This window comes from Alosa sapidissima, chromosome 15 (assembly GCF_018492685.1).
Source record: "Alosa sapidissima isolate fAloSap1 chromosome 15, fAloSap1.pri, whole genome shotgun sequence".
Classification (NCBI taxonomy): Eukaryota; Metazoa; Chordata; class Actinopteri; order Clupeiformes; family Clupeidae; genus Alosa; species Alosa sapidissima.
Genome location: NC_055971.1, coordinates 13,967,127 through 13,980,156, shown reverse-complemented (window position 1 = coordinate 13,980,156; position 13,030 = coordinate 13,967,127). Strand labels below are relative to the sequence as shown.

Sequence of the window (13,030 nt, the reverse complement as noted above, 5' to 3'; positions counted from 1 at the left end):
TTTTCAAAGTTGACCATTTCATGATGGGCTTTTGTAGAACGTAAGTAAGAACTCCAGTTCTTCCTTCCTTTATCTATATTTGGCCTTGTGAATCCTGTACTGTCACTGTCTGAATATACAACCGGTCTCCAAATCAGGGATGTAAAATGCAAATAAAAACATAATGTGATACTATACAAGTCTTGTAAACCCATATTTAGTAGCAAAAATGACAGACAACTAAAATGTTGAAAATGAACATTTTGACTATTGCATGGAAAATATTTGTAATATAATTTCATTCCAGCAACAAGTTTTTAAAGAAGTTGAAACAGGGAATGTTTACCACTGTGCTGCTTAACCTCTTAATTTCACAAAATTCTAAATATGTGCAGAATTAATTTTGGCATTGCTTTCCTGAAATATTCAAAAACATTGCCTGGATGGTAGTATATGTTGCTCAAAACCTGTATACATCATTCAGAATTGATTGTTCCTTGTTTCAAACTGAGCACAAAAACAAGTTGGATAGGTTACTTGGAAAGGCCCTCTTCTCTTTAGCCCAGATGAGGCCATGATTTCCAAATAGAATTGCACATTTTGATTATCAGAGGTTTTCCTGAGCCCATACAATGATTTTCTTTACAGAAACAGCTTTGGTTTTAATGCAGTGCCATCTGAGGTCCAAAAGACCACTGCCATCCCATATTGTTTTTCAGCTCTATAGTTTGCAATGATTTCTCTGGATTCTCTAAATATTTTAATGATATTATACACATGATGAACTCCCCAAATACTTCACAATTTCATGTCAAGAAGAATTCAAATTACATTGTTTCATCATTTGTCCACAAAGGTTTACACAGTGATGAATACCCCTACACCTTTACTTCTAAGAGACCCTGCCTCTCTAGGATGGTCTTTTACCCTAATTAACCCTCAGTTACCCTAATTAGTTTGAAATGTGTTCCTGGCGTCAAATTCAAAATGAACATATATTTTCCATGAAATAGTCAAATTGGTCATTTTCAACATTTGATATGTTGTCTGTGTCCTTTCGGCAACTAATTGAGTTTACGAGATTTACATTCTGTTTTGATTTGCAATTTACATAAAATCTCAACTCTTTCTGATTTGAGGTTGTAACAGAAAGTGTCCTGTCTTTGATTTGGAACTTGGAAGTTATGACTCATATTTATTATTTATCTTTCTGTTAATTTATTTATTTTTTATCCTTTGGTTGGCAGTCTTTTTTCCCCCAGCTGTCACTTAGTACTGTAGACTATTTCCACAAGTTCAAGTGTGTTGGAATCTCCCCTCTGTGGCATATTCAATGCGATGCTGTGTCTGTTCTGCCCTGCACACCATCCCGTCTCCACCCTTCCCTCCTTCCCCCTCTTCTTTTCCTCCCGAGGTCTTTATGTGGCCATGTAGCCCTCGTTTCCGGAATCAGCGCGTCAAACTCACTCTCCGACGTGAATGACCCCCAAACACAAAAAGCTCTGACAGAAGAAGGCGGCTAAATATTTTCTTTGGTGTCAGCGGGCCAACATGGGGCTGGTGGTGGAAGTTCAGGGGAAGAAAGGGCTTGATGAGAGCACATGACGTTTCAATGGCTGACTATAAGACACACACACTTTTATTCAAGCCAAACGGTCTCTCTCAAACATTCTTAAGGGGATCTTTCAACAATGTCCTGTATTTCTACTTGAAAGACCACCAAAACCAACCACACATAACCAAAAACATTATTGTTTTTTTAATTCATTTTAATTAATTTATTTCTACTCCTTTACTACCCTACTTTTTCTTTAAAAAAACAATCGCACACACACTTTAGCTGGCTTAAACAGTGCTGCACCAGAGGTGCAGTGAATGTGTGGCATTCGTCCAGAAGCATATCGATGAAAGGCCCATAACTAGCTGGGAAAAGCTTGTTTTTGTGCACTGTTGCTACGTCTCCCATTGTTGCCCCAACTGTTTATTGTGTGGCCATGTCAGCTTCAGTGGGCCCTTCCATTCAGGACCCGGGCCTGTGCTGGGCTACAGATAATTAGATCAGTGCTATCACTTTCACTGTCCCCCTTTCTCCACTGGAATTTACATGATAATAACAGTTTCTCGAAGGGTACCTCTCTCTCTCCTCTCTCTCTCACTCGTTCTCCCTCCCTCTGACCCTCTGATGCGGTAAAAGCCCCCACCCTTTCCACCATGCAGTGATTCACTGCTTCACCTTAAAATGCACTTTTAGGAAAGCAAGAGGGGGGGGGGGGGGTCCCTGGGAAAACACTTACCCAGGAGTGAGAGGGACTGGGAGACAAAAACGTGAAGCACTGCCCAGCTTGTCCAGGCCGTAAGCTTATCAACATAGGCACGTGATTGGACAGCCAGCTCAGCCCAAATGACAACATACAAAACAAAAGTGGCACATAAAATTGAGTGTGGATTTATGTTAACTGTGCTCAACCTACCCTAAAGGCAAGAAGAACTGTACTCATTTGCTATTAGAATTTAGAACATACACATAGAACAAACAGAAGTCAGGCAGCGGGTTTGCAAGTCTGGCAGTGCTGTGCAAAAAAAGCACTTTCACTTGAGGAGAAAATTGAGGAAAAAATGAGGGCTGATGCTCAAGAACTCTTTCATTTACATAAAGCCTCTTCTGTCTGTGTTCCAGTATCTCTTTCTCATTTTGAGTCTTTAGCCAGCGCCGCCTTCCAGTGTTCGACAGTTTTCCTCAGTATTCCACAGTATTCCGCAGAACACTTAAACTGGGATCAGACCGGACCCCCATGAACCCCACGCCCCAACTCCCCTGGACTTGGACCCCTCCCCTGCGTTACAGCATTCACCGCCGGCCAACAAACTTCCTGTAAATGCGCGATTGTTTACTGCGGCACTTTTCAGTCATCGCCGGAGATTTCTTAAGGTCAACATTCCTTTTGGCACACTGCGCTTGAACTGCACTTTATCCCCCTTTAATTTAACAGCTCCGGCAGCTTTTCTAGTTAAATCGACTGTTCATTATTGAGACCCATTTTACGAAGGGGCTGTGAGGTGCAGTTTAATGAATCTCTGGCACAAAGCTCCCTTTCATGGCCTGGGGAAAGAATAGAAGCTATTTAGACCCTGTAGGGCTGTATGTCAAAGACATCCCATAATAGTTGTCAGGACTGGGTAGAAATTCCCACTGGTGCGGGAATGCTCAAAAAAAGAAAGAAAGGAAGAAAGACAGAAAGAAAGAAGAAAAAAAGCAGAAGACAGAAAGACAGAGAAAGAAAAAATCAACTTGTACCATGAGCAGATTAAGACACAAGCAGAAGAGGATGCCCACTCGGCAGACCAGAGGAGCCGGTTCAGTTCAGCTTGTCCTGGAGTAATTTGTGACATTCCATCACACAATATGTCTAGACGTGATAGCAGAAATAGCAGTTCAGACATATTGGTTAGTCACGACTAACTAAATTAGATTATACTTTACAAATGAGCAGACTGTGATGGATGAGAAACTACAACACTTCAAGAGCATATGGTTAATATAATGGCCAAGTTAGTGACGAAAAACAAACCTAACTATTTAAACCCCAATTCCAGTTGTTCAGTTTTGCATTTTTGAGCGCATATATGCAGTCTAAAAAGCCTATAACAATAATTATATAGGCCTATACTGAAATGAGTAACAACATAACTTGAAAGACTATTGTGTAAAATGTTATGCATTATGTATTAAAATAATTTATTTTGATATTTGCAAATGAGCTTATGTGATTGTGAGGATCTCTGGGGGTATGCATGACAAATACTGCAATTAAATACTGGAGCAAAAAGGATACTTAAGTAGTTTGTAATATGATTAGGCGTATCTGTGTTAAAAACATTAACTCTCCTTCAGGCCAAACTGTTTTTCACAAATACAATTACAATTCTGTTAAATTCTAATTTTATTTTGCCTATAGCAAACTTGTCTCATGATAAAAAGGATCAGAACGCATTACAAGTTCCAAATCCCTTCAAAAACTGCTGTTTTATGAGAGGCAAAAGTTTCAGAATAAAGGCTGATTGCACACACACACACACACACACACACACACATACGCACGCACACTTGCACGCACACACACTCACTCGCACACTCACACAAGGTAGAGATGGGGAGCCTTTTTGCACAGTTACCAGTGGACATTGTCCTGAGCCCCAGCAGGGCACCTCAGACAAATCCGCTCTTAGTTGCAGGTGGTCAGGCGTGAGCAAAGAGTTAAGTCCAGGGGGCCCTCTGCCCCTCCTCTTTGATGTCCTGACATCATCGGCCCTGCCTCCCTAAAGAACTCTCTCCCTTCCCCCCCACCAAAAAAACACTTTTCCTCCTTCAGTGTAGTCCTGGAGCGCCAGGGAGAGAGGAGTGTTTCGACACAGTCCAACTTCAGGACCAAGAGTTCGGAGCAGAGAGTCCTTGTGCTGGTACAGGCAACAGCGAGAATCAAACAGCGTCTGGAAAAAAGACAGACAAAAATGCTCAAGTGAAGCTCGAAGGCCTTCATCTTGGGACTGTTGTGGAGTGGATATGGAGTGCGCAGGAGCAGGTGTTTGCTTGTGAACAGCTCAAGCGGAGAGAGAGGCAATGGCTGTTCAGGCTGCCATCATGAACTCGCAGTTCCTGAATTTTTGCTTCCCGGGCTCAGGGATGGAGTTTAATGTGGACAAGGGTCTGGACGGAGGCCTCGGGCTCTGCGAGTCCGACCGGGACGAGGGTGACTACCGTGAAGCCACACGGGACCTGCTTAGCTTCATCGACTCAGCCTCCAGCAACATCAAGCTGGCCCTGGACAAGCCAGTGAAGTCCAAGAGGAAGGTGAACCACCGCAAGTACCTGCAGAAGCAGATCAAGCGCTGCACGGGGATTATCGCTCCCGGGAGCCCCCCTCAGCAGAGCCCGACTCAGACCAGCCCCCTGGCCCCGGACCTGGCCAAGAGGCAGTGCTCTCCGCCATCGTCTCTGCAGCAACAACCATATCAGCAGCCGCAGCAACAGCAACAACAACAGCAGCAACAGCCGGGAACTTTCCAGGGCAAAGTGCCACCTAAGAGGGACGGGGTGCAGGCCAACCTCCAGAGCAAAAGCCTGGCTGCCCTGTTCAACTCCGCGGCCAAGGACAGCCGCGGGGAGCGGGCCAAGAAGCCCCCCCTCCGCCACCGCAACCTGCCCCCCTCCTTCTTCACCGAGCCGGCCAACTGCCCCCGGGTCACGTCCACCTCCGGGATGAGCCTCAAGGACCTGGAGCGGGGGAACCCGGAGGCGTCCGAGTTCTTTGAGCTCCTGGGGCCAGACTACAGCAACATGCTCCTGGAGCAGGACTTCTTCCAGAGCGCCGGGCCCGGCTCCCTGGCCCGACTCCCTCCGCAGGACGTTCCGACGACGCCGGGCCTGGAGCCGGTGCCGTACGACTCTCCGCACTACGTCACGGGTGGATTCGTGTACGCAGAGCCGTGGACTACCTGCCTGGCGCCACCGAAGAAGTCCGCCGAGGGCATGAGGACTGGCCCCGGTGGCCAGGCTGCCGTCTACAGCCCTTCGGATTCGGCGGCCCCTGCAGTCCTGGAGGATGGCTCCTCGTGTGGTCTGGCCTTCCCTGCCTTCTTCACAGACTGCTCCGGCTCTCCGGTCCCATACGATGGGAGTCTGACCGCTGGGTACACACGTGGGAGCTTCTCTTTATAACACAAGCCATGGAACGCAGTGCCTCTGCATCTCTACTTAGAAGAGATGGAGGTAGATGCGTCAGCTTCTGAACCCCATTATGCAGTAGAGTGTTCTTGTTTATAGAATTTCATCTCACGTTCAAATTCCTTTTCCCCCAACACATCCACTGATTCATGCAGCCAAAAAGAAGGTAAATCATTACATTTTGAGCATGTTCCCACTTAAAACAGAGTTAAATGTATTACACAAGTAAACTGAAGTTTTTGCTTGTTAAGATCTTAAAGCACATCTCAGGGGGTAATTTGCTGCGGCCAATCAATTTTCTTGTTTACCAGCAGATTTTTCAGTGAGTGTAAGTGTCAGTTCAGTTTAAGTTTTCAGTAAGAGTGATATAAAGCGGTTAAATTTCAATTTCTGAACATCTGTTCATGTTGTGTCCGAGTCCCCTCATGCTTCAGTTCGTTGTGTCATTTCTATGTACTAAAAGAAGCCAAGTTTACAGTCCTGTAGTTAATGTTTTAATTGCTCCCCCTTAAAGCAAAGCTGGAGCCACATCTCCATGATGACGTTTTTAATTAATGGTGCTCTGACAGTTGTTTAGGCTCACAACAATCATCTCTGTGAATCTTTAATCCTAGCTTTCCATGGCTTCTCAGTACCACTCCGACTGTGCAATGAAAGCAAGAATGTACTCTCAAAATACATCAAAGTTTTAATTGATCTTTTATTTCCAGGGCATTAGGTTGAAATGACTGTACAGATGAGAGTGTGTGCTCACTTTACACCCTAGACCTGTTTCAGAAATCCCAAAATATAATAGACAAAATGCTAACACACAAGATAGGATTGAGGGGCAAGATACTCTATTGCAAACTAACATTCCATCATTAGATATCATATCCATTTTCATTCAAATTAAATAATAATTTTCCTAATGTCATTTATATGCTTGTTGTTAGTATAACTGAATCTCCTTCTTTCCTATTTGTTTGTTGCAAGTATATGAAGCTGGACTCTTCAAAGTTACTGTGGACATTTTTGAACATTTGTATGCAATAGACACAGGCACCAACATCTTTGTTATCTGATATTTGTTGAATTTTCAGATTTTGTACAGAAAAGGTTGGGTAGGTAGGGAGTCATGGTGTAGAATCAGAACACATTGTACAGAAAGTTTAATGTGTACAAACAGATGTATAAGTATGCTACAAAAATAAAGCTGGACTTTATTTCTCCAAAAACTATTTAATATGTTAACTGATTTAAAACTCGCGCAATGACAAGAAAATGCAACCTAAATCTGTGAAGTTAGAAAACTTACAAACTGGAGCAGGGTCGCCCTCTGTTGGTGACGTCAATGCTGGACCTAATGTAGGCTACGGCTATACAGGTTCATATAGGCTATGACAAAGCAAAATGTTGAATATTCTTGCGCAAATCCATAGTCTACCTGGACAAAAAAATATTTCCTTCGCCGAAATTCACCACTGAGTAAAGTAAATATATCATGAAAACAATTGCCACTTATTTCCCTTTGCCCTGGATCCAGTCAATGTCCATCGACACGATGAGGGTGCAGCATTAGATAAATGACTTTAGAGTACTTGCTAGTGCGTCCCTCCACATGATGGCAGTGTTGATGCTTTGGTTTGCTTTCTCACTGGAACAACGGTATGGGCTAAGCGACAGAGACCTGAAAATACAATTTGATTGTCTCTAATTGAATAAGAATTTAATAAGAAATGCAATGCATGAATGTGCAGTCATTACGTGCGATTGTAATTCAAGGAGCGTTAATCCATGTAAACAAACTTCCGAGGGGGTCGCTTCACCAGGGGATGTATGTGATCCGAGCTACGCGATGGATTTGTGATTGTAATCAGATTGGTATAGATTCCTGCTGTGCGCATATTGAACGTGCTCGCCGCCGTGAGCTCAGAGGAGATACCGGATATCTCCGGAGATCTGAGACCATTCCGTACCACTACTCCTATTTTTCAGAGAATAAGTACTGTAAATTGACTCTGGATGCTGATATAAATAGTACCTTTGATATAGTTACAGCCACTACTACATGTCCTCTTCTCATTTCCACAAAATGCTGTTGTGTGTAGACTACATGTGATTGTGAATGTGTTTTTGATGTGCAACACAATATGTTTTGATGTGTGATTGTATACATGTGTGGTGTACCATCCTGCAGAGTAAATCCATAAGGTTGGTAATGTTGCTGAGCTTTGTCAACTGTGCAATGCAGGTGCACAGTGATTTATCCCCAGAAGCTGTCATACAAACGTCTGAAGCCTGCTCTCCAGCCAAGGCCATTCATAACTTCAACACATTCCCAACCTGCAGATTTCCCCCCTCCTCCAGAGCGTGATGAATGACAGTCACCCTTCCCCAGGCCCCATGAGGAAAATACTCCTCTGTGATAAACCACAAACATTTGTGCATTCGGAATACGGAGTGGGCAGTCCATTTTGTACAATCTTTCTGTTCATCACACATGGCTTCATGTGATGATTACAGCTTGTCGGCCTGCACTTGACTCCTGCCTGACCCCGCTAAGCTGCTCCTCTGTGGCCCCAAGCGTAGGCAGCCCGGGTGGCTGGAGCTTGCACTGCATGCGAGCCTGCAACATGACATTCACAAGTCCTTCTCTTAAACACCCCGCTCCCTCCTTCCTTGCATACCCTACCACCCCCCTCACCCACCCTCTCTCTCTCTCCATCTCACTAGAACCCCCCCCACCCTCTTCTCCAAACTCTACCCATCAGAACCCGTTGATGAGTCAAAGCCCTCCTACTCACATTAAATCAAAACGCCTCTCAGTATTTGCTCTCCTAAAAATGAGCAGGCTTATTAAAAACAAATAAATTGGGGGAGCAAATGAGGAGTGTGGTGCTTCAGGCGCACAGTACATTCAGGTGTTTGAGAGAGATGGGAAGATCGGCAAGATATAGCCGTGATGATGCTGAGGCAAGAGGTCTGCTGCAGCAGGAACCTTCTATTCTGCCTGCTTAATGTTTGTGTAAATTATTCAGGTAGGATGAAAAGTATATTCACTTGCACTTTACCTAGTTCCCCTTTTGTTCCGTTCCCCTACTGCGAGTGGGCAACAATTCTGATGTGGGTTGAGTGGATTGGTGCATTTCTGTGTGTGTGTGTGTTTGCATTTTTGATGTGGATATTGCGTCAATCCCCCGAATACGTGTCTGCCTGCCATGAGACTTGCAGATCAAAAAAAGATGTTGGTGGAGATTTTTGTATAAAGTGCAGCACAGGCCTGTAAAAATTGACTGACACAAATCTCCCATGCAGATCACATTAATGAGAGAGAGAGGGAGAGAGAGTTCCAGAAAGCCCAGACGAAGGAAGGCTTTCCCCATGCTGAGAAGTGCTCCCTGACAAACGCTACAAATCCCAAACGCCCACAACCTGCCAACTCTGCTTCACCTCACACACACACACACACACACACACACAGATTCACATAGTTGATAAACACACACACACACACAGATTCACATAGTAGACACACACACACAGATAGTGAGAGACGGAGAGAGATTCACATAGAGTGCATGTACGCATACTTTTACACACAAATAGCATACCAAAAGACGCATACAGAGTGCATTCTCTCCTATACTTTTGCACATAATCAGACACTCACACTCACAGACAGGACCACTGAATTTTGCATCAGTCTGCTGAAACACTGCAAACTGAATCTAGAGAACACTCTGCTCAACCACCAGCAATTCACTCGGATGGATTTAAATATACATGATATTTCAACGCACAAAAAGTCTTTTCTTTCCCCTCTCCAGGTCTGTCTGAAATGCATCTAGCTATAGGCTTACTACAAAAGAGGCAAATACTGAACATCCAAATAAATAATGTCTTGTTTTATGCAGCAATCTGATTTATGCAGATATTTCCATAACTTCTGCTCATGTCCTGATCACCATGCAAATGTTATGTGCTTCAGCTCTCTCTCTCTGTCTCTCTCTCTCGCTCTCTCTCTCTCTCACACACACACACACACACACATGCTGTTTGGCAAGAGGATGTGTAAAGTAAATGTCAAGGGCATCATTAAGCTCTAGGAACAATAATATGATATCTTTAAAGCCTGCCTGGTATTTACAACATTGAGAAATTGAATATTTGTAGTCTTTTGATGACCTTCTAGTCTTTATATTAGTTCACAGCATATGTCTCTCAGGGGAGTGACCGCAAATATGACTGCACTCATAGCATATGTAGCAACAACAAATCGGCTAGACAGCCTACAACAAATTGGTTATAAGGAAAGCATTATTTCAGATTTGTGCGTGTGTATGTGTGTGTGTGTGTGTGCTCGGGTGTGTGCCATTTTGGTTCATGGAATTACTTCTTGCAAACTGTTTCTCAGTGGGTATGAAGCACCTCTTAAAAACCAGGATAAGATTAAAGGAAAAAAATTACAAATTATGTCCTCATACCCTCTGGGTAGAAGAATGCTTTTAAAAAGGAGGAGGAGGAAAAACCCAAGGGTCCGTCGAGAGGCATAATAACCTATAAGAGCGGAGAAAATCCCATTACCTGTCATACACTTCTCCCCTCATAATTACTCGAACCACCTCTCTGAAAAAGGTGAAGGACACTCTTTTACGGAGGCGCTCCGCCGTGTGAGACCATTTAGCTCTCCCTGCTCCGAGTTGCAGTGGAAAACAAGTCCGATCTATCTCATTGCCTGAGACCTTGTTTCTTGTCCTTTTTAAAAGTAGTCCGCGATCTCTCAGGCAAGAGGGCCGCCTGCTGTGGAAGGGCGGGAGTTGGTGTGTTGCGTATTTTATCACACTGTCCCTTTGTGTCCCCGTGAATCACGGCGCTGTCACGCGCGCAAACGTGTCTTATCTGTTTTGCCATGGGCACATATGACACGTGGCACATGTGGGCTACCTGCTGTGAGCGAGGTCAGCGTACACATACAGAGGTCTGCATCTCCGGTCTCCTCATCGTCTGAGTGTAAACGAGGTAAGTGGCCCGAGCCACAATCTTGATGCATGAGTGACGAGTCACAGTCCTTTGCTGTCCATAATGATCCAAACAATTTAGATTGTGAATAGTTTAGATATGTTAGACCGGTTTGACGATCTAATAGGTATAACAATATAATGTTTTTATTTTTTGGATATTTTTAGATTGAAAGAGGAAACATTTACAATGTACCAGCACCAAGACATAGAATGTTATGCTACAATAGTATATAACTGACAGAGTACAGAGGTAAGATGATCTCAGTTTTAAGCGGGAAAAAACTGTATACAGAAAATTACCCGGAAAACACTGGTTTGCCTTGCATGCCATGATGAGGCATGATGATAGAATGACACACGGAAATGGGAAAGAGAATACGCATTATTGAAACTTATTAAAAACATAAATAAACATATCACCCTCCATGGCTACAGCCTTGTACTAGATGGTCTCTTCGGATGTCCTTAGAGCAGGGCCGGTTCTAGCCTACTACATTTGGATGGGCTGGTAGAAGTTTTCGGTGGGCAACATAGCAAAGCGGTCAAATTGGATTAACATTGACAAACAAAAAACACAAACACAAAAAAAATCAGTACAACCTAGCGGAAGTTGCTGCAGCCAACCGCTAGAGCATCCAGGCAGCTACAGTGCTACATTCTGAGGACATCTTTAAAACCATGTGTAGCACCGTAGCTGCCTTGCTACTTTAGCTGTTGGCTGCAGTAACTCGAGTAAGCAGATTGTTTTTCGGGTTTTTTCCGTAGACAGTACTCGGTGACTTCGAGAAACAGAGATCTATGTGACAAATGGCTGGAGTTTTCCTTTAAAGCATCAGCTATGTACCAGCTAGCTACCGTTACACTCAACACACCAACTCATCTACATCCAAGTTGGGTTTGAGGCTGCACACTGCACAGATGCCCATCTGGAAAACACATAGCTCAGTGTTGAGGGATTTCATGTGGTGTCAGAGGTTTGGAAAAAGGCCTTGGTGACTCTTCTGGGCCATGGTATGACTACATTGTTGTGACTCATGATAATGCCGTGGCTTGCTACTTAGTGACTCAATCTGTATCTCTGTGTGTGTGTTTGTGTTTGTTTCTCACCGCTGCTGGCACTGTTGTTTATTTGCTTTGATGGCATTTTTTCATCGTGTTTTTCCCGCGATTGTTTGGGGCCTGTTTTGACTGATGTCCAAGAAATTACTCTAAAGACCATTAGCGTGGAAATCCACTGTTTGTTTGTTTTCTCGTCTCCATTATTCCAGCAACTCTGAGCGTTGGAGTGCGGAGAGATCACTGTGGTGCTGGATGAGTGGCTCTGCTCAGCTTCTTTTTTTAATAATTTGTTTACCGGTCGGGCCTCTTCCTCCTCCTCCTCTTTGTCGCTGCCGCCTGTCGCGTTTGATGCTCTCCACAGCAGGGTTGACAAAACCAGTCAGATCAGCCATCTTGCTTCGCCTGATTGGGGGAGCATCTGATATTCCCTTTAGCACATGAGCGGGAGGTGAGATTGGGGGGGTCTTTGAAATGTGCGAGAGATAAAAAGGAGCGAGATAACCCCCCCCCCCCCCCCCCCACCTTTTCGCTGATGGCGTCCCACTAAATATTTTATGTCATGGAGGAGATTGTCAACCGAATCCCTGGCTGAGTGTTTGGATCAGGTGTCGGATGATGGCATCTGGGCCTTCAGCAATGCCAGTTTTTAAGCCTTTCTGAACCTCAGTGGTAAAGGTGCTTCAGGAGTTTTTCCTTTTTTCCCTGGAAAAGGAGAGTAGTCTTTAATGTAGAAACCTGGTATGGATTTCAGTGCTTTTTACAGCGGCTGGAAATAGCATTTCGGCATAGGATGTGGGTGGAAAATATGTTCTTGCACATTACCGGTGTAAGAGGTGTGTGTGTGTGTGTGTGTGGGGGGGGGGGGGGGGGGGGGGGGGGGGTTGGGTGGCACTAAAACACTGGTAACACGTCAGTGAGACCGAAGCCTGAAGCCAGACAGGTTGATTTATTCTTTACCCTCCAGCGTGAAATGAAGTCCGGACGGATGCCTCTTTAAACAGGCCGTGCATGCAAAACCGGTGTGACCGTTGTAACGCGTGACTTTACACAGTCGAGCCCGACACCACACATCTGACACACCATACCTTAGTCATATATTTAACCGAGTTAAATTACACACAGACACATACACCACCACAACCATGATTGTCAGCTTGATTGTTTGCCTCTCCTTTTATGAGCATGACTTCAAAAAAATTGCTCCCGTCATGCTTTCTCTCTTCCTCTCTCTCTTTCTCCCTGTGTATCTTTCTCTAACACTAAACCC

General features: G+C 44.4%; 1 protein-coding gene across 1 annotated transcript; it reads left to right on the top strand.

Annotated features, from left to right (window-relative positions):
* Positions 1-4,335: 4,335 nt before the first annotated feature.
* Positions 4,336-6,896, top strand: LOC121684675 (protein FAM181B). The gene has a single exon (XM_042064748.1). It carries the CDS (start codon positions 4,598-4,600, stop codon positions 5,693-5,695), a length of 1,098 nt encoding a protein of 365 aa, XP_041920682.1. The 5' UTR covers positions 4,336-4,597; the 3' UTR covers positions 5,696-6,896.
* Positions 6,897-13,030: the final 6,134 nt, after the last annotated feature.